The sequence below is a fragment of the Rhynchophorus ferrugineus genome, unplaced genomic scaffold (assembly GCF_030347505.1).
Source record: "Rhynchophorus ferrugineus isolate W39M unplaced genomic scaffold, kcgeb_rfMv2 rfM1, whole genome shotgun sequence".
Taxonomy (NCBI): domain Eukaryota; kingdom Metazoa; phylum Arthropoda; class Insecta; order Coleoptera; family Curculionidae; genus Rhynchophorus; species Rhynchophorus ferrugineus.
Window position 1 is genome coordinate 31,648,860 of NW_027472580.1, and position 23,724 is coordinate 31,672,583.

Below are 23,724 nucleotides of genomic sequence, written 5' to 3' on the forward strand. Positions count from 1 at the left end.
ATAGCTATAAAAATAAATTGTTAAGTATTAAAGAAGAGTTTTCCTATCAGAAAATGTATTTATTAGTATATAAGTAGTATATGTGGTGTGTATTTATTATTATATTAGTTATATGTAGTATAAATATTGAATATATTATCATTTCTTTGCCGTTAATATGATTTTACAAAATTTAACAACTGCTAGTATAAAAAATTCTTCCAATCGTTAAGAATCAATGCAAACCTTTCTGGAAAAATCTGGAACCTTTCGAATTTAAATTTAGTTTTCAAGATTTTAAGAAGTTTTAACAATGAAGCTTGAACAAAACTCGAGAGTTAGACCGAAACGAAAAAGTTAATAAAAAAATTAGATATTGCCATAAAAACTGTCAAAAGTATTTTGCTATTTATCATTTACAATTTTATTCTTTTTGCCTTATTACTTTAATAATCTTCAAAAATAGCATTCCAAAATGCTGCTGTTAAAAGTACAATATATTGTTATTTACAAGTAACCTACAAAAAAACATAAAACCATATATATTACATATAAATCTATGTAAACATAAATCGGCACATTATATTCAAGGTTGCGGCTAGGACGACAGAGCCAAAATGTTAAAAATCAGTCTAATGAAACTAGTGATAAAGGCATAGATATAAAGGCACTTTTTATGCAAGTAAAATAAAATCTCTGCCTTTCAATTTTCAGATAACTAATCGTTTTCAACGCAAAGAGCTGGCTGGTTAAAATGCGAAGAACATCCAGCGTCTACCAGATAAAGAGAAAAACAATCGGGAAAGTGATTATGTGGAAAGACAAAATTAAAACAACTCGAAACTGGATCCGCAAGATAATCTAAATTTCCTCCTTTGCCAATTTACTGATAGCGACAAAATGAAAACGATTTCCATGAAAGGGTTTTTATCATTTTTTCTCTCTTCGAGACGTTTCGTCTTGTCATTCCGATAGTAATTTTATTTATTGGCTTTATTCCGTCGTTTAATCTTACTTTTAATTAAAAAAATAATGAAATGAAAATCGACTAAAAACTTTAATACGGTTTTTTGGGGGACGCTTTACTTTCTGCTGTGCTGGAAAAATTACGGCAAGGAACTTCTTTGATTAAAAAAACCATGTGTGTGAAAAAGGTCCTTATAAGGGGTTCTCGCAGATCAATATAAAATAAGGAAAAGAATTACCATGCTTAGAACTCATTTTTCTCAATCTCCCTCAAAAAAAAATCATTTTTTCATATATCAAAATGAAAGGTATTTTACTTATTAGATGTACAAATATTATTTTACCTTCAACAAAAGAAGAAGCCACCAGTTAATTCATTTGAAATTGTTAAATCAATTTGTCAATCAAATCGTATCAATATTACATCAATTTATAATAGTTAAAATATTTTAAAAAATTGTTATTATAAAATCCGTTAAATTCTATATAAAAATATTTTCTGAACACACTAATGAACACTCTACCTCTCTTGCCATATTTCCCAAACATTGGTCCTTGCGATGTTCCGGTGACTTATAGCCTAGCCGAGCAACACTTCTTAAAAAGAAGCCAAAAATTATATTGATTCTTGAAATACTCCCAAAATTCTTCTACTCTAAAATTTTACTAGCACTACTACTACTACTAAAAAGTTACAAAACACCTAATTTGCTAGTAATAAAATAATGTTAATAAATGAACTTAATCATTCATTTATAAAGTCATCTTTGATATGATTCTTTAAATCTTATTCAGCTAGGCACAGGTTTTCGTACCTTGAGCAAGCAGTGTTTTCTAAAGCCAAGTGTAGCCACTAAAATATTTCCTGGAATATTACCAGATCTTAAGTATACATTTACACATAATACATAATATTTTCTAAACTCTATTGAAACTATATTAAAATTGTCTAATGTATTTTGATTATATAAGATGTATAAAATATTATTTTGAGATTTAAGATACTTCACACAGTTAAAAAAATAGTTACATAGTGCTTTACAAAAATATTATAAATAAGTTCTCAAACCAAGAAAATTCGTCAGGTGAACTATTGTTATTAAAAACTAAGAACAAGGATCCAAACTTGCAAGTATTCATTGACAAAAAAGTGTTATTTAAATTATAAAAACTTTACTTGTTATACAATTTGTAGTTAATTTTTAACTATATATATTGTACTGCTACACAATTTATTACGTCCTTCAACAAAAATAACTTATTTTTATATCATAATATAATTTTCCCGACCTTCAATATATTTGTTCCAATAATCTTCTAATATATTGATCCACAGCTGTAATAAGAACCATGAAGACTCTCGAAATTCTCAAATAAGGAGCTAATAATCCTCTAATAATCTGGAAAATAGTTATTTTGTCACGAATTTTTACATCCAGCTTATTTCGAGAATAATAATCTACGTGTTTTGTTTTACTTTTTTAGTAATTTAGAAGTAAGCCATGAACAAAATTCCTTTTGTATCCCAAAATGAAACTGTCTAACATATTTGTGAACATTTTGTATACCCTTTTTCTTTTGACTTTTACAGAATAATGGAGGTAAACATAAATTTCATCGCAAACATCGCACATAATAATTTTCCTCCTTTCTACATTCCAAGCGTTGCTAAAAAGACTTATTCAAAATGTTATTCAATTAAACAATTGTTAGCAAAAATAATTCTACCCATAACTTTCTGATACTAATACATCAAAGGTAATTTTGCTCATACTAGGGATCAAAAAAATAAAATATTATTTTTCTAAATATCTACAGTTATATTTTATAATAAACTTTGAATTTCAGATTTCCCACAAAATAATATTGCGTGAAAGGCTGGGGTTGGAGTGAAGAAATTTCAATATATTTTGGGGTTCTCCTAGGTTTTTACTATGACTATACTCTCAACTTTGCTTTAAAAACATACATCTAAAAGTATAGCAGAGTATCGACTCTTTAGAACTATCGAAACTTTTTTTTTAAATATCAAAAATTTCTGCCTAAAATATCGATATTTTTTGAAAAAGATATCAAATATATTATATCGATATATCGACATTTTTTCGAGACGAGATACTTAGAATCGCTAGGGGCCAGATCTGGAGAATACGGTGGATGAGGACGCAATTCGAAGCCCACTTCATGGATTTTTGTCATCATTTTCACTGACTTGTGCCACGGTGCATTGTCTTGGTGAAGCAACACTTTCCTTTCCTTGAAATGATGCCGTTTTTCGACGATTTCATCCTTCAAACGGTCCAATAACGCTATGTAATAGTCATTATTGATGGTCCTTCCCTTTTCAATGTAGTCAATGAAAATTATTCCATGCGCTTCCCAAAATTCAGATATCTTGCCTTATCATCTTCAAACACTGCTGCGAATTATCAACTTGTCGTTGTTTTTGGCCAAAAGTGAGCTCGCGCAGCACCCACTTTACACAGAGCTTTCTCATACCCAAATATTCGTGAATGATATGATGTACACGTTCAGTTGATATCTTTAGAGTGTCTACTATTTCATTCAGTTTTAATTTACGGTCATTCAAAATAATTTTGTGGATTTCTTTAATGTTTTCGTCGGTAACAACCTCTTTTGGGCGTCCACTGCGTTCACCCTCTTCGGTGCTCATTTCACAACATCTAAACTTAGCATACTTGATGGTTAATTTTCCTAGGTAGTGTCCAGAAACTCGGTATCAAGCCAAGTTTTTGCTTCAACTGTATTTTTCCGTTCAAAAAGCAATATTTTCTCGACACGCGAAAATCCTTTTTATCCGTATTTCTCACAATTACAAAAGTTGCTTCACTCAAAATGCTATAATTTACAAACTAATAATCCGATAGCTGTCAAATGTACACATATCTTTTGAGGGTTAGCCCTACTAACTAAAAAACATATGGATTTAATTCTGATCAATTGACCTGTTATTTATCACACAATGTTACATATTTTCATAAAACTGCTCTAAATGACAGAACTTATTAAACAAACTATTAAATGATCATATAAAACACATTAACATAACTAAAAATTAATTTAATGAATATCGGTATAAAATTCTATATATATTTTGATCATGTTTATCCATTCGGTTACGTATTCTACTCACTTCGGTTCCTTTACTTTATCTGTTATTTACAATCTAACTATACTTTTTCCATTTATAGATTTTGTCTTAATTGAGAAGTGAGAGCCCGTGTTCTACATTTATATAAGTTAATACAAGTAAACTTTTCAGTTCAGCAACAATCAGCGAATCGGTTAAAGCTTTGCCAGTCACCTTTAACTAATAATCACTCATATCACTCTACAATATTTTATCGATTGTCTGTTAAATGGGATTTTCGTAGAGACAAGAAAAATGATTCAGTAATTGACGTCGTTATTGGCCCACAGTTATCGTCAATTATTTTCCAATAACCATATGAGAAACTAACGACACTCTTCATTGTGGATAATTAAAATTACAAAACTGATTTTTAATCACGTTCATTTACAGCTTCTTCAAAACCAGTTCGTCAATGGCATTTCTGCTTTCGTTTACTCATTTTGTCACCTGGGAAAATTATATTCTATAAATTGATTCACGATTACCATTAATATTTAAATACTAACCTTTAAACAAGATATTTGATACAAAACATATATATTAATATAAAACAAACATTTGAAATGTAATATAATATAACATCCCAGGAATAATTAGTAATTACTCTATAATATCTTCGTACATAGACAACGTAATAATCAGTACTCTAGATAGAGCGGAAAGACACAAAAAACTACAGCAAAATATTGAAAATTCATCAAGGTAAAAAAATTGAGAATTTATAACTTTTATTTTTATTTATAAGTATATTATAAGTTTTACCATTTATACCATTTTCTTAGTTCTTCTAATTTTATATTCGAAATGAGATGTTCTTAATATCTTCAAATCTTCTTGATAGTTCTACAATTGTACAGATATTTCTAAAGTAGTCAATTTCTAAACTATTGAGAAATATATAACTGAAAGGTTATTATGTGAAAGCTAGTATCAAGACCAGATCCTTCATTATATATTCGTTGTAACATCTCATATATATTTATAAAGGAAAAAATTCAAAAATGACTAAACGAATTAACTAAACTTTAACAGAACAAATAAAGAAAAAAAACGTCGTATAATGGACAAAGAACTCAAGGAAATATTTGTTTTACGTTAAAAAACAATAAACAACTACAAAGCGTGCATTCGATGCTATTATTCTTTAACAACGATTGTTTCAATTCTTACACCTTACTAATTTTTAAAAAATTTCTATTAGTCACCAACAAATGTTTTTTTTTAAATGTGATCAATATGATGTGTTGAATTGGAATCTGTGAAAATTATGGTAACCGCACTAAAAACCATAACAATAGACTGATTGTATTTTTAGCATATGCACATAAAGATATAACAACAAAATAATGATTTCGATAATTTATATATAACGCTACATGCCTAGAAACTATTCGGTCTATTGTATTGAATGAAATATGTATTAAAAGATCTGAGAAACTTTTTTAATTTGCAATAATAGAAAAATCGAAAAAATAATTATCGAACAGTGAATTATCTTTATTAAAGTTAACGATACTCATATACTCAAAAGAGGTATCCATTTTGAGGCCACATCGGCTAAAAATAAGCGTATTAAAAAATGTTATAAAATAAAATACTAAATATCGTCATATACCAGAATCCAAACAACTGTCAGCTGAGTATCGTTAAAGTAACCCAAACCAATAATAGACCAACAATAGAACAGTAGCGATAGCCTCAGTAAGATGCGCATAACAGATTCTTCAACGGCTCAAAAAAAAATCTCATTTAATTTCAACATAATGAAGTATTATTGCATTAAGTAAAAGTAAATAAACAGTATGTTATAATGTCAGATGTGACATCTCTGCTTCAATTGTAAATTGGAACTAGTCAAATATTTATTTTATTATCTGGAAATATAATTATTTTATACTGACGAGTAAATATCTATTCGTTTTAAGACATGAATTATTTAAGACAGACTTTAATAAGACAACAATTTTATAATTTACATGTCAAGTATAATATAAAATAATTTATTTTTCAAGTAATTAAATTAAGTAATTTTTCGATCAACAAATCGCCAAAAAAATAACTTTTACCATCTAGACTACGTCATATTATGAAACTCGAAAAATCACGTAATACAGATGGCGTTTAACGATATAAAACCAGTTCTTTTAATGGAATATTTAGCCGCATATTTCACCAAATAATCAGCGCGGTTTGCATGTCATCTGCACATATTAGTAAACCACTAAGGAATTAACTAACAATACGCGTCTGTTTGGCCGCGAAGAAAGGGAAGATAACATTCCAACCATTAACTTCCCGTCTAACTATATTAACTATTATACTGAAACTTTTTTATACTATAACCTGTGGATTATATAGTCAATGTATAGTTTATTACAAATATATATCAAACTTAATAATGATAAACTACGATACCCGAATTTAAATCTTATCAGTTTTTAATTGAATGTGAATGTACCCTCCAAGGCATTCATCATCAACATCAAGAGAGTTTTTGATTGGAAATAAAAAAACATGATTCTTCATAAATTTGATATTGTGATAGCAATTGTGTTATTCTAACAGGTCATACATACTACAAAGTAAAAAAAAATTGCCAAAATTTTTTATTCAACATAATTCCATTTAACGCTGATACACTGATTATAGCGGCCCTACAACTTTTCGATACCATTTTTGTAGTCCGATATGTCCTTTGCTTCAAAATAGTCCTCAGTTTCGGCGATCATCTCTTCATTCGACGAAAATTTCTTCCCAGCGAGCATTCTTTTGAGATCTGAGAACAGGAAATAGTCGCTGGGGCCAGATCTGGAGAATACGGTTGATGAGGAAGCAACTCGAAGCCCAATTCATGGATTTTTGCCATCGTTTTCACTGACTTGTGACACTGTGCGTTGTCTTGGTGAAGCAGCACTTTCTTTTTCTTCAAATGCGGCCGTTCTCGGCGATTTCGTCCTCAAACGGTCCAATAACGCTATATAATGTCAATGAAAATTAATCCATGCACACCCCAAAATACAGACGCCATAACCTTGCCAGCCGACTGTTGCGTTTTCCCACGCTTTGGAGCGGGTTCATCGTGTGCTGTCCACTCGGATGACCGTCGATTGGACTTCGAAGTGAAATGATGGAGCCATGTTTCATCCATTGTCACATATCGACGCAAAAACTCGAGTTTATTACGCTTGATCATCTTCAAACACTGCTCCGAATCATCAACTCGTCATTGTTTTTGGTCAAAAGTGAGCTCGCGCGGCATCCACTTTGCACAGAGCTTTCTCATACCCAAATATTCGTGAATGATATGATGTCCACATTCAGTTGATGTCTTTAGGGTGTCTGCTATTTCATTCAATTTCAACTTACGGTGATTCAAAATCATTTTGTGGATTCTTAAAAAGTTTTCGTCGATAACAACCACTTTTGGGCGTCCACTGCGTTCACCGGCTCAGTTCACTACGTCTAAACTTAGCATACCTATCCATGATGGTTGATTTTCCTGGGCAGTGTTCGCAAACTCGGCATCAAGCCAAGTTTTTGCTTCAACTGCATTTTTTCGCTTCAAAAAGAAATATTTTATCAACCCGCAAAATTCCTTTTTATCCATTTTTTTTCACAATAACAAAAGTTGCTTCAATCGGAATGCTATAATTCACAAACTAATGATCCGACAGCTGTCGAATTTATACATGCATCTTAGGGCTAACTAAAAAACATATGGATTTAATTCTACTAGCGCACTACATCTATATGTCACGCCGGGGACTTTTCAATTAACCTGTTATCTGCTAGTCGTTTAGGTTAAATATAAATTCTGATTAAACTAACTGATCATCTACTACTATGGCATGTCAAACAAACTTAATTAACTTAAATCACATAATCGAATGGATTTTTTTACTGTCCTCACACTTTGTATGTTGTGAAAACATAATTCTTCTTTCTTTCCAGCATCCACTCTTTTTTGTTTTTTTAATCATCGTATCGCATCAGATTTCCAGAGTCATATGGCGTAAAAAACCGAAATATCGATGTCGATGTAAACACCAAAAACAACAAGTTGTGATTAAATATAATAGTGAACACTATAATGATTCAACCATATCTATTAAACAATCTGTCGAACTAGTCCCATCATGTAGATGATTCAAAGAAAACGTGAATCACAGGTCAACGACGATATAAAGAATGCTCACCTTGTCGAGGGCAAAACCGTAAACACGGAATATCTAAACTAATGATATGTTATAAACCAGATTCGTAAGTCAATGACACCCAGCAAAGTGTCTTGAAACTCAATACAGGCTAAGAACTAGTCTCAGTTTCCCAATAAATGATGATGACGTAAACATAAAAAAAAATAATACACTAGTATATTGTTTATACCACTGATAATGCTCAAAAATTTCACAAAATTTCATTTAAACTAACTGTTCCTAGAAATCATTTCTTACCATTTACTGTCGATGTTACAAAATATTCATTGCTTCAACAAATCTAACTTGTGTAACTAATTGGGCAGCATAATATGATATTAATTGCATTTTTTTACTCAAGCTGCAACACACATTTATACGACAATAGCTTTATATAGTTTCCTTTACGTAATGAGAAAATAACATTAAATAAACAAAACATTTAATTTGTTCTAACAGGAAATTTTAGTTCATTGTTAATAAATAATTCAACTATCAAGAAGAAACATTATATTTAACACTAAAGAAATAGGAATATATTATTATAAAGCACACCTTAAAAGGAAAGAATGAATCAATGGCAGAGTTCTCATAAGAATGTCATTCTACCGCAAAGATGCGTCTTCCAAGAAGCATGATAGATAAAACCTTCAAGTCTTGATTCAGCTATTCTTGCTTAATGCAAAAATTTCTGTTAGTAATCCACGTACGCTGGCTACAAAAATGAATGAAATTTAGGGATTCTTCATTAATTATTATAAATAATAAGAAAGGAAGAGGGAATGCGGATACGTTAATCTTAAATAAGTGAAAAATACTGTTAATGTTTGCTCTTAAAAAACGAGTCCACTCTTGACAAACTCACTAGCCAATGACCTTCAATAGGTGGATCAATGTGTTTTTCCTTGTATATGTGATAATTCAGGGCATGTTAGAGTTTAGTGTGCCCATTTATTTTGTCCGTTTTATCAGCAGCAGTGAATATAAAAGACACAGGAGGTAGAAAATTACGTAACTCCCAACAGTAAGTGCGTCAAAAAGCAAAACATTTTTTGATAAAAATTGGCGAAAAAAAGGAAGCAACGAAATAATTGGTAATTTTTAGGAACCAAAGAAAACAATAGAAAATTCAATACAACAATTAAACAGCTGGAAGAACTGATCCAAAACTAACTAAACCAAACAAGAAAAGGTGAGCCACAAGAAAGCTGAAAAGGCCGCAGCAGCATAACCCTCTTATTTAAAATTAAGACAATAATTGAACTAGAAACAATAAACAAACTACACTTCACATTTGTCGCTTCACCTTTTCTCTAATCACCTAAAAAAATTATGTAAACCCTTCCCGTCTGAGCTATCTTAAGATGAAGAAAATAAAATTACTCCATGTGATAATCACTATCAGGAATAAATAATGAGCTCCCGAATATGATCTAACCAGGAAAATCTTACAACGAACAAAGAAGGGTATGAAATTAATAACATTCATATTTAAAGCAATATTACGAATTAATTATTTTCCTAGCATTTGGAATTTAACTAAAATAATCATGGTTCTCAAACCGTGGAAAAGTTTGTCCAAAGTTAACTATAAAACAAGTGTATATTATTCGACTGCATTCCTGTACTTATCTCAAATTTTTGATAAGTTGGCATACAGGGTTGTAGGTTCAATTAAAGAAACTTACTAAAATTCGTAACTTTTACTCGGCGTAGAAGAGACTGCCAGCTTGTAAACCAATGAACCAATAATCGTTAATAACCAATAATTACCGCAGCAGATGATGCTAAATGTCTTGGAATGCATCTAGACCCTCGCCCAACTTGAAAGAAGCATTGTCATGTTTTAATGATCAAATTGTTTATCAAGTAGACAAACACGTTTAGATTTAATTGATTTTATAACTAATAAAAATCACCACTGAACGTTGTTTTATTAGTCACTGTTCTTAGAATCTTCAAAACCACTCAAAAAACAACAACGGTAACATGGCGTGTACTGTTTTTAATGAATATGCACAAACTAAATTTACAGCTTCTTGTGATGACGATACATTATTTATTAGTTAAAATTTCATAGATGTTAAAACAATCAACTTCTTGATGTTTCCTTTTAAAATTATTACGTGAACAGTAAATCTCTATATATACTTATATTATCTGTCGTTAGTCTCGCTAAAACTCGGGAACAGTTCAACCTATTTATCAATAAGCGAATCAAAGGTGCGGCAAGCTACCTCATGTGCTAACAACACTGATGACCAGCGAGACACAGAAAATCATAATAATCGTATTATATCTTCAAACACAACAACACCAAGTACAACACAATGAAATTGGGCGATTCCTCCACAACTCCTGGAACTAGAAATAGATTATGGTGCCAACAAATCATTTACTATTGGGAACATTACAATTGTTTGTCTATATTGCAAGACATCAAAATGCAGCGGTGAATCTATTGGGTTATTTTGTGCCGATGGAAATGTAAAATTTCCACAGTTGGTAGAAATTTTTAACCATTTCTTGGCTAAATTCAAAAATATAATACTTGTTTCTAAATGATGTCCTTTGCTGCAATACATTTTCTACAAGACAATGTCATGTCAATGTGTGCCACATTTTTTGGTAACATTCAAATTTTTATTTAAAATAAGTTAACAAAATCTTAAACAATTTCAGATACAGGAACATCACCTACTAAGTAGACAGGTGTTGTGCTCACAATCCAAGAGTGAGTACAAACATTTCTTAATCAGAACAAACATTTCGTAAAAATGTTCAAAACAGCATTGAATCGGATAGCAAGTGGCCATTGTTAATGTTGTAGAAAGATAGCTTCTAAGTGATGTGATGAGTTCACCTGGTCACCTTATAGATTTATAAATTAAATTTGTAATATAGGATACATCTGAAATAAGTAAATCTATCATAATCATAAATGGTGTTTTGTTAATCCTAATACGTTATCTTGAGAACTCTTATATTATTTACAGTAGAGAGAAACAGACACATAATAGAAAGTAAACGCTATTTAAAGATCATTGCTTCATCTAGTGTAAATCCGCCAAAATTTACAATTCTTGTAGTATAAATTAATTATATTAAAACACACCTATAAGTAAGAATACATAAACGCTCTGTATAAAAATCACTACCATCTAAAACTACGGAAGTTTACAAAAATACATAATGACAAACTAATGCCACAGTTATATAAAGTCAAAGACATCAGTGAACCATTAGCAGGAATGTTATAAGAAATGTCATGAAAGAATATTCGTTCAACAAATAAACAACCTTCAGTTAACCGTATAAACCTTATGTACAATAAAAAATTAAATATTTATTGTATAATATGCTCATGTCTAATGAACATAATTAAAAAATATTTATTTTATTCAAGACAACAGACATCAAATGCGGCTAACGTAATATTTCAAATGTATTTCATTAAAAGTACATTCCCCAGCAAGCGTTGAAATAAACATCGACCATTTTAATGATCTAAGATCATTGATATCAAAGACTCATCAGTAATAACACAATTAATTCATAAATGTAAATTAATCACGGATCAGAAATTTTACTTCGAAAAATCCTTATTTGAATTTAAACAAAAGAATTAGTCGAGTCTGATTTCAAAACAATGATTTAAAACTCTCGTACATCCTACACCAACACTACGGTACATATTTGTCCATGATCATGAACCAAAAAGTAAACTTGCATGAATCAATATTTCATTGTTCGGAGATGCACGTGTAGTGTTAGAATATGTGTTAAGCAATCTCTAAGGACACTTATTGTTTTCTAATTATATGCTGATCAGAAAAAGTAGGTATGCAAATACCTAACATTTATTTTCGTTGCGATAGTTACGTATGGAAAATGGAATCCGCTTCAGAATCTGTGTGTTTTAATATATGTTGTATGTATATATTTCATTAATACTAAGAGCCATAAATTGGAGTCATTACCCGGTAGATCCAGTTAAAATTTAAAACTAGTTAATAAAAAACACAGTCTAGTCTATGTTCTTTTTGATATTTTAGAGTCTCCTTTCTACCTACTATTATTTATCTGAACTGGACCTACTGCTAAAGGTGGGCTCCGAACCAAGTCTACTGGCTGGCTAGTGACTAACTTAAAGATAATCCTAGAAGGCATCCGGCCTTACCCAACCGAGTTACTAACGCAACTGGAATAATATTCGAATTTTGCACTCTTAACTTGGAAGAAGCACATACTCGCTAAATGGTAACAACTTGGACTTAAACTCTACCAAATGTATTAGCTTATCGAGTGCAAATCCAAGTTATCATTAGATAACAAGATATTATTGTATTAATATATACTCAAACCTATTTGGTCATATAGAATCCAACTATGGGGAACCGCTAGCAATATCCATCCAACGCGATATTCGTCTAGAACCAATAACGAGTGTAATTCAACGTGTTTGTGTGAAGTACTTCGAAAAAGAGTAAGAGTGCATTCCAATGTACTCGCTAATCAGCTAAATATGCGAAATGACATAAAGTTCGTAGACTAAAACGTCTATATATATATATATATATATATATATATATATATATGCATATATATTGAAAATCATTTAATTAAGCGATCTCCTGTACAAAAAAAATGAAAAAAATGCACTCTTGCCTAAAAGACAATCACTGACAAACAACAATCACAAAATTGACAATGTAAATATACAACATGCCTCACCAGGATTCGAACCCATGACTATTTCAACAGTCTTGTAGCCTTAACTAAACAACCTTTTACTTTTAAAAATATATAAATTGATGTTCGTTAGTCTCGTTAACCCAAGAACGGCTGGATCAATTTAGCTTATTTTGATTTTAAAATATTTGTAGAAAACCAGGAAAGGTTTATTAGTAAGAAACCATGGAATAATTTTGAGAAAAATAGTAAAAACCAACAATTCAATAGTTTCACAGTCACAAAGGATCGACATTGTTGTTGGTTGTCAAATATTTATGGATGGATTTTAAAAAATGTTGAAAAATGTTGAGAAATGATTAAAAATACCGGCCACTATTATAAAGCAGTGATTATAACATATAACATATAGATATATAGATAACATATAGAACATATAGGTGCCGGCTATTTAAAACGTCCTCATTGGCGAAAAAGTGTGAGTAGTAGCTTAGACGTTTTAGAAGCCATAGTTAACAAAACAGTGGGAAATTGAAACATTAAGTCGGAATATAAAGTCATCAATCAGCAGTTGATGCATTTAGAATTTTATACAAGCAAAAACTCGAGAAAATGATCAAATATGAAAAAGCTTGGCTAAACGTAAAATCCGTACCTACTTACACGAAAGCTTAGACTTAGACTAGAATCCGTACCTAGATCCAAAAAAACACAAAGTTCCCAATATTTTGTGTCCTAATATATTTAAATGTTCATAATTTATCTTAGAGAAAAATTCCTTGAAATTAATTGACATTCCTTAAATGGATTCAAAATGGATCATATAATTTGATGAGATTAAAATTGCCTTTTAAAAGATATGAAATGTTCCTACGAGTAGTACAAACAAATAAAAAAGAACATTTTCAAAGAATTATAAATAAAAAATATTAAAAAACTTACAAACTACTATTGAAATTTAATAGTGTAAACTTTTGGCTTTTTTCGTCCAATTTCGTATACAATTTGTTTCTTGGGCCCATTAAAATTTACGCAAGTGACAAAATCAATTTTTCTAATTGCATTACGTTAAATATTAAGAAATTAGTCTGCTTTCATTGGCATTAATTACTATGTTTACGTAATGGTAATATAACGAAACGAAGCATGAATTTTACATGCTGAAACTATCTATTTATTTATGTTTTTATGAAGTTTTTTTCTAATTATACATAATATTTAAATAAATTGATGTAATATATAGTCAATTCAAAATAGCAGTAATACGGGAAAAGTCGCAATGTTGCCGCAACTATTCTGAGTTTTAGTACATTTAAGCATTGACATATAACAAAATTTTAATATAAATACAATAATTGAACAAATATTCTATTAAATATAATTTATTTTAACATTACAGTACATCAAATACATTTATTATGGAAAAACTTGAAACTTCAATTAATTTTACAGCCACAATAATTTATAGGTTAGAGTTGTTTTATTATATATACATTAAGCTTTTTTCCACACTAGTATCGGTAGTGTGGTGTAATTTGTCCTGTTACTATATGTATACATCTTTCTTGATAACTACATTTAATCACTGCATTCTCCTTAATGCATATCTGCAAAACAGTTAGTGTTATTTCTCTACTTATAACACACATGCTCATAAAGATTTCACACTATAATACACTTCCCTACAATTAAAGTATATTAATTGTATACCTACTAATATAGTACCTTTAGTGGTTTCCTCTTTCATCACCCTGTCTTCGTAATCGTCAGCATTGAATCAACAACCAAAATTCATAAAGTTTTATTTAATCACAGTCACCTTCAGAAATACTAGTCAAGTTAATAAGCAAGCTGTTTATTTCCAGTCTATTAAAAACTTGCTCAAAATTCTACCATTTGTCAATTTCTTCTTCAATGTGTCTGATCGATCATACAAATCAAAGGTGTTATTTTCAACAATGCCTCTTTCCATAAATCCAGACTTTACATAATGCATTGATGCATTATGTTGTGATTAACAAAACCTAATCGATAGTTATTCCAACGTTTACCTTTTTCCATAAACCTTTGTTGTTTTTACACAATATTTATTATCATCTTGCCATGAGCAACCCAATGTATCATTCTGAAATATTCATGTCTCTTTTAAATATATAAATTTATATAATTCTCCCTTGATTTTGTAATGTTTTTAAAAATGGTATTCTTTTAAAAGCAATCTCTGGAAGGTCCATTAAACCCCTTCGTCGGTTATCTTTACACCACTTAAATCCTATATTATCCAACAATGTATGAACGGATGTTCTACATCTCTCAAAGCTGTATATCTTTTGGATCTTTGTGGATACTATCCGGACTAACAATTTTCTCTGAAATAATTGTATTAAATTATGTTTCGATTGAAAAAATTACTTACTGTTTTATATATTTCGTATATTTGATCTTTGAAACACCAAGATTAATCTTGATTCATCTTCAGTCACTTGTTTCGCATAAACACGGTTTCTTTTTAGCGAATTTAAGGTTATATTGTTTTATATGTTTTGAAATATTTTAGTGACCGTGTCCGTACTAACATACAGTGCAGCTGCAAGGCGCAAAAAATATTTTCAATAAATACCGGGGCGATTTCAAATTTATTAAAACAACTTTTGTCGGTTTATAACCCGTAATTATTAATATTTTGAAGAATTTTCAGACGTTTGACAAACGGACAAATTTTGGAGGCTCATTTCGTTACATGTTCGAACTTCTCTAATAGCATTCTATCTCTTTTTAAATAGAATAAAATGACAAGGATAATATTGTCTGACTGTAAAACGAATTTACAACTTTAGACACATATATTGACACTCGTGTCACTGCTATTTTGAATTGGCTATATATATTTTAAAGCTGTATTCATATAATAATTTGGTATGAACCAGTGATTAATCAAGGGATAAGGATTTTTCATGGTTTATGCCAGCGATTTATATTTTACGACTACTAAATCAATTAGTAGACCGGCTCGATCGACCATCCGTGGCTGATTTTTATGGCTAAAGCTACTCCCTCTCCATCTTAATATCGACCAAGAAGGCAGAAACAATGTTATATTAGCTTCTTCGAAGTTGTTACCTGTTTCGATGGGGTTTTCATTAATTTTTAGCGGTCCACTCAATATCTTATTTTGGGTATCCACTTTGACAAGCCATAAATGTTAACATGTGGATTACGATTTTTTAAAACTTATTGCTTTCTAATATTATCCGTAAAATTCTGAATTTCCTGATTAATTTTCTTGAAACTAACTTACATTATTGCTGCAAATATATTTTTAATGCTAATTATATCACTAACTGTAAACTGTATCAATTTACTGTATCAAATGTTATTAGACTAATAATATTAAGCAACCTACAAATAATCCTAAAATATTAGTAGTAAAATCAAAATGTTAGTAATAATAAATAATATTAATTTAATTCATAATTTCACTATTTTTTTCTTATTTCACTTTTCTTGCGATTCTAACTATTTTCACTTTTCGATCTTTCGATCTGATTTTGATCTGATTCGCGTCACAAAAAGTATAGCTCAAGTTATTCTTCTAGAACAAAACGCGTTATAACAAACGTATAAAATAGAAAAACAAAGTTGGGAAAATAATGAAATATGGATGTTTATTTGGTAAATTTAGATTTTTGAAAAACCTAGTTTGATAAATAAAGTAACACATTGAAGCATTTGTTATTTTTGTTAGAAAAGCGAAATTGTCACAAAATAATTTTTGGATAATGATTTACTATAATGGATATGAAAACAGTAATCAAAAATCACAAAAATCACTTTTATGTAATTTTATGCTAATAGAATTTAGTTTTGTGCAATTTGTGCTGTCCCCGAAAAATCAACCATCAAGGATTGGTGTGTTAAAATTTAGACGTAGTGAAATAAGCACCGAAGACGGTTTACGCCCAAAATACGTAAACTGGAATTGGATGAAACAGCAGACATTCTAAAGATATCAACTGAACGTGTGCATCATATCATTCACAAATATTTGCCGCGAAGTGGGTGCCGCGCGAGCTCACTTTTGACCAAAAATAACGACGAGTTGATGATCCGGAGCAATGTTTGAAGATGATCAAGCGTAATAAACCCGAGTTTTTGCATCGATATGTGACAATGAATGAAAAATGGCTCCATCATTTCACTCCGAAGTCCAATTGACAATCATCCGAGTGGACTACACACGATGAACCCGCTCCAAAGCGTGAGAAAACGCATCAGTAAGCTGGCAAGGTTATGGCGTCTGTATTTTGGGATGCGTATGGAATAATTTTCATTGAAATTGAAATTGAAAAGGGAAGGACCACTAACAGCGACTATTACATAGCGTTATTGGTTAAAGAACGAAATCGCCGAAAAACGGCCGCATTTGAAGAAAAAAAAAGTGCTGCTTCACCAAGACAATGCGCTTCGAATTGCTTCCTCATCCACCGTATTCTCCAGATCTGGCCCTTGGCGACTATTTCCTGTTCTCGGATCTCAAAAGAATGCTCGCTCGCTTGAAGGGAATTATGTTGAATAAAAAAATTAATTTTGCCAAAAAAATGTGTTTTACTATGGTAGGCCAGGGACTTTTCAATTGACCTGTTACAAGACATTTTTAAGTCGTATATTTAAAGTACAAAAAAACAGTATTTTAACTATTTTTATTTAAAACACAAAAGGCAAATTACAAAAAAATCAGGTATTAGGTTATGGAAATAGGATAGAACTAATCCAGCACTACCTATTAATCAGTACAAGAAGAAATTCCTTTCATGACCACTAGATTTTACTAAATGTTTGGTACTGTTACAAAAAAGACTAAATGTACTATTAGACAAAAAGCTTCTTGTCTCGCTGACTAACACTAACTTCATTTTTCATATCTGTAGTTGATCCTTGTCCCAGTTACTCCTATGCACTGTTTCACATTTTTTGGTAATTTGCCTCTAAGGCATGAATTGCACGATCTTGAATTATTTACTTCCCGTCTGTTGTGATCCTTTCTGTGACGCCACTTAAAAGTAATTCAAATTTTGATAATAGAAGGTCAATTCAGATTTTTTTTTTCAAAGAATTCAAAGAAAGAAAGAATTTTTTGAAGTTTCAAACTTGAGGGACAAAATATTGAACGTAAAATTCTCTAAGTAAACACATACCTAATATAACATACCGTTCTATAAAAGACTGTGGTTGAATTTAAATGAAACATACGACAAATACCATTCAGTGACAAGATTTTTCCCAATATACATTACCCCTTGCGATATCTTTCAAATTCCGATTAAAAAGTAAAACTGCCGGTCAAAATTCCGATAAATAAGTTTAAAAAAAGTGTTGTTTAACGATTTCAGATACTTTTTGATACCTCGTATTTACTATTTACTTGTAGACGCAGTAGATCTGGGTCAAAATTCTCGTTCAGTTTCACATAGATTGCGTAATCATCATCTTTCACGAACTTTCGACAAATTGCAAGTGTAGCGATAGTATGTTTCTTTTTAGATAAACCACTTTACTAGTTCCAACTTTTCTCGACACGCATGTCTCAAAATGAAAAATGACTTATCTTTCTTCTTTAATCATATAGTGTTTTTAATATGGAACAGTTGTTATGACATAATCATAGAGAAATAGAGATTCAACTTCATAAGAAATTTTGGGGAAATGTTTCGCCACGTCCAACATCTAGATATCGCTACTTTTAACTTATTACTTGCTTTAATCGCTACGCTGTAAGCCCAGAAGGGATCTGATTGGCTCACTTCGTTTCTATGGTACGTTTGTTGTTTATTTATTTTGAGCACCATTTTCAGTATGGTTTACATATGGAATAGTGCGTTTAGAGAGACCAATCAAATTACTTGAATGGCCAGTTATGGTGCCCTCTGGAGGTTGGGCAAAGCAAAACTTTGCGCCAGAGTCTCCTATTGAGTTACATCTCTATTACTCTATACGTTAACTTAATACGTTTTTAAAACGTTCCTTTTTATACTGGAATTTTCTAAATTAAAAGCATACGAAACAATGACGGCATTGAAACATTATTAAATCCCGGGGGGAACGTACACCTAGAGATGATAATGTTTCCTCCGCGTGCCCGGATGAGATAGTTCCTAAATTAAAAAGGCTATAAGACGGGGTAGAAGAAATAAGAATTACTTTAATAAAACCGACGGAAAATCATAAAATGTAAAAAAGACGATGATAATTTTTTTTTGGCCGGCTTGGTGGCGCAGTGGTAAAGGCGATGGCACGATCCTCCTATGTTGCGATAGCCGCTGGTTCGAATCCTGCTGGGGCATGGTCGTAAATTTATGTTTGTAATTTTTTAATATTTGTGAATGTTCTAGGCAAGAGTGTAAAGTCCGACAAGGAAAATAATCCCGGTCACGCCAGTAACCAGGCTGGGTAAGACCGGATGTCTTCTGGGATGATTTCTAAAGTTGGTCACTCGCCAGTCGGTAGGCTTAATGCTGAGGACCGTGGTGCGGAGCCCACATTAAACTTTAGGACCTGTCCAGATAAACCCATGGTTGGTAAAAGGAGACTTTAAAATATATAAAAAATAATTTATCTTTTTTTTAAATTTTAGCACGATTTAATTTAATCTTATTAATGAAATATTACTAGACGAAGTTAAATATTTTCGCTAGATATTCATAAAATAAATGTATCTATACATTTCAACAGTCACAAAACCTATTTTGTTGTAAATATTGAGATATGGTACTTAATTAATCATAAGGGGTATCTGAAAAATGGCATCACTGCTATTTGTTGTGGTTTTAAAAAATACAGACAATTACAATATTGATTTGTTATTGTAAACAACTGCTCTTTCAATAAAAACCATAATACAATTTAATAAGAAAGAAACTTTAACTATAAAACTTATTAAATAAATTTAGAATATGATATATTTTAGTTTGGCCCTGATAAATCGCGGAATTTTTTATTAAAAATGTTAAATATTAACACGACACATAATTAGGTTAACATTTGATCTTCATTAACATAATATATAAATTTTCAGATCATTTTTTGAGATAATTGTTCTGGTTATTTTTCACATTTCAAAATATCTGAGTGATACCTGAAAGAGTGCTGTTGAAATGCTGATAATTGCTACTTTGTTAATATATTACTGTAATCAAAATTATTTTAATTGTAAACTAATAGTAGACCAAATATGTTCTTGAAATTGTCCATTTCAAAATAAATCCACTTAATCAGTTAAAAACCCTCGATGCCCTGGAATTCTTTTTTTATTTTCAATTCAAAATAGTCAAACGTTTGATGAAAAATTAACTGAACCAAGCGGTTGCTGGATGAGCTAAGTTTTATGTGAAAACAAATAACACTCAACAAAAATTCTTTACAAATTAGGCCAGCAGAAGGAATTCGTAATAAAAAAATGCCATAATTTTTACATCTATCAATATTTTTATTTTAATAATAAATGAATCATAAAATAACATTAATTTAATTTCAATACTGACAAAATTACTATCAAATTGAAACTAAATTACAAAATTAATTTTAAATAAAACACATTAATTTCGGAAATCTATATTCAATTAATTAATAAACCTTTATTTTTAAACGGCCATTAATTTATCGTGATTATAAATGTCAATTTAGTTTCCTCTGAGTATATATCTAGATAATCCTCATTTCATATTTCCCCATTTCATTATAATTATTCTTGAAAAAGTGATATTAAAACATTCAGTTAATAATATTGATGAGTTTAATTCATTAAATTTATTATTTAAAATAATTTGAAATTATTACATAATTGTGCAATTTGTGTACGTGCGGTATTTAAAAAAATAGATTTAAGACCAAAATCACTAAATAGCAATTATTTATAAATGCTACTTTGTTGTTTTTTTACCTCGATGTATCTTCAAATAACTTAATTTGTTTTTTCCTAAAGTTACCAAAAACGTTACCCTCACAGATTATTTTTAAAGAACTATTCTATTCGAACAATTGAGACATTTGTTAATCATTTTTGACTTCCAAATCGGTTAGATTCGATTAAACTTAATACCAATACTACAACAACTACTAGTGATCAATTTTATTAATATATGTTGCTAAATACTCGACATCATATAATTGACTTATTTCATCAGACAAGCCTGGGAATTATTATTATTGGCAAATATATCGTCTAAGTTGCGAATTAAATAGATAATATATAGAAGTACCCTGCAACAAATTCTCCTGTTAGGGATATTTTATAGAGATATTAGGTAGATCTTAGGCATCATTGATTTTCTTGAAATTTGGTGCGAGTCTTCCCTTTACATTTCATAGACTAGAATACCCATCATGTAATAGAAAATTGTGGTGTTGCTCATATGGATTCCTTCGGTCAGGTCTAACTATTTACAAGCATTATTTGTTCAGTATTATGCGTCATTTGCACGCAACTGTTCATCTCAAGAGACCGTAATTATGCCCCGATAACTCTTAGTTTTTTTCCTGTTCCACCACGTTCGCCTTATTTAACTTCCCTATTTTAAAACTTTAAAAATACTGCTATATAGAGAATAGCGAAAACATTGAGTACAGATGCATCGGTTTCAAGGCGTCAGGGAATATTTGGAACAAAACAAACTTTTTTCGAACAACATGGAGCGAGAAAATCAATGATGTGTTGAAGGAAAATATATAATTATAACTATAAACAGTATTTTGCTTATAAAACAATTAATAGCATTGGTTCTAACATAATTTATAATAAGAGGGAGGTTAATGGAGACATTGTGTAATGGAAAATCGTCTTGTTGCTCATATGTATTCCTCCCGCCAGACTCAACTATCTATAAGGAATATTATTTCAGTGTTATCCTTATTTGCGCGCAACTATTCATCTCAAGAGGCCGGAATTATGGCCCGATAACTCTTGGATTGTTCAATACACCCCAACATATTCGTTCATCGCGATTGTTACATAAAAAAATTTATTCAAATTATTTCACAACCATTCGCCACATTTAACTTCGCTGAGTATCAGATTATACATAATTTCCTATACCTAAAAAATTCTGTTAAATATACTAATTAAGGATAGTGAAAAGATCAATTATAAATGTATTGGTCTCAAGACCTGATAAAATAAATTTGGATAAAATTAAAACAATAAATAACTTTTTTAACAACACGAAACATAATATAACTATAAAGAATAGTTTCCTAATAAAACAATCAATAATATTAACTTTAGGGTTAAAAAATATACATATGCCGCAATTTTTTGTTGGTAATATCAATATCTGCTAATAAGGTTTGTCAAAATCATCCATAAACAAAAATAAATGACAACTCCAAAGCCATACAGCTAACCATTCTGTATAAAACGGGTTTAAACTTTCGAAAGAAAAAAAAAGACAATAGAACTATGACCAGTCAGGTAATAAAGCTATATCTCGAAAAAGGTGTTTTTGTCTGCTATTGAAAGACGAAACAAACGGTACACCCGTTACATAAAGGCGTCGAGATTAAGTAACAGTTGTTTTGCGCAATATTTTAATTTCGCACATCAGAATGAACCGCTGCACTTACCTTGGACGAAGAGGTTTAGCAATCCAATCAGAGTAAACAAGCGCAAAAGTAAACCCATATTTTTTTTATGTCCGTTAAATCTATTTTCTACAATCGTTTCACTCGGTCCCGATTCTAACACAAACCAAGTCCATCTTTCAATTGAACACCACTAGAAAAACATTTTTTCCTCGCACGGTACGCTCGACAAAACCAAAAGGGAAAAGTCTCCTGTACGAACCGTATTATTTTTTGTCGTTTTCAGACGGCCGAGCGGATACTTTTACTTCTTCACCTGTTCGTTCGCTATGAGCGATCAACGCGAAAAGTGAAATCGTGACGTAACGGCGTCGACGGTACCAACGATTGTCGCCGATGACGGCCGCAACAGAACTGCGAAACCGAACAAGAAGTAAAACAAGCGTCAGCAGGAGCGGACCGACGGTATCGAGAAGGCAGGACTGCGCCGATGTCCTGTCGGGTTGTGGGAGTGACGAGCGTTGCAGGATAATGCGATTAGATCCGGGACGCTAATTGATTTTGCTGAAGATTCTAGCCGAGAAAAAGCGTTAAATTCCTTTATTGCCAGTTAGTTAAGTTAATTTATGTTAAGACCGACGATAGTTTCACCGAACACGTTGATAAATGTCGAAAGAGATGCGAAATATTCAAATATATGACTCAGAAAGACGTTGGGAAAATTTACTAGGTCGTTCAATTAGTTCGAATATTCGTCATTTATTCGTCAACAGTTGGACTAAAACTCCAACCTGATTTTAATTTTTCGTCTTTAATAAGAACATAATCAAAATTTCGTATGAAAAAGTTTAAGACATCGCGAACTTCTTAGTTGGTTCTACCACAAAAAAAAACAAAAATCTAAGAAGTTATGAGAGGCAACTTAAAATTGACAGCGCAACATGATATCTAGCACTGCAATAATTTTTAAAAATTGGTTCATGTCTGGTCATTTTTCTGACAATACATAAATGGTTTAATTCGGTTTTAACAGAGCATAGTAATGGGATCAAGAGATTAGACTAGGGTTAGTAGACCTCGCTAGGGTAAAGCCACAATATCAAGTAAATAAATAAACAATACTCTTGCTATTGTGCACCTACTTCTCCAGTTCCGACTATGATG

At 30.9% G+C, this 23,724-nt stretch overlaps 1 protein-coding gene across 4 annotated transcripts in view; it reads right to left on the reverse strand.

The window, feature by feature from the left end:
* The window catches only part of LOC143206690 (uncharacterized), a 173,895-nt gene extending 150,854 nt beyond the window's left edge, over positions 1-23,041 (reverse strand). For 3 of the 4 annotated variants that reach the window (XM_076419348.1, XM_076419347.1, XM_076419345.1), the window contains exon 1: positions 22,603-22,976. In XM_076419348.1, the coding sequence (XP_076275463.1) occupies positions 22,603-22,660 (58 nt within the window). In that variant the 5' untranslated portion in view covers positions 22,661-22,976. Of the gene's footprint in view, positions 1-22,602 lie in introns of all 4 variants that reach the window. The other variant, XM_076419346.1, reaches the window with a different exon arrangement.
* Between the last annotated feature and the right edge of the window lie 683 nt (positions 23,042-23,724).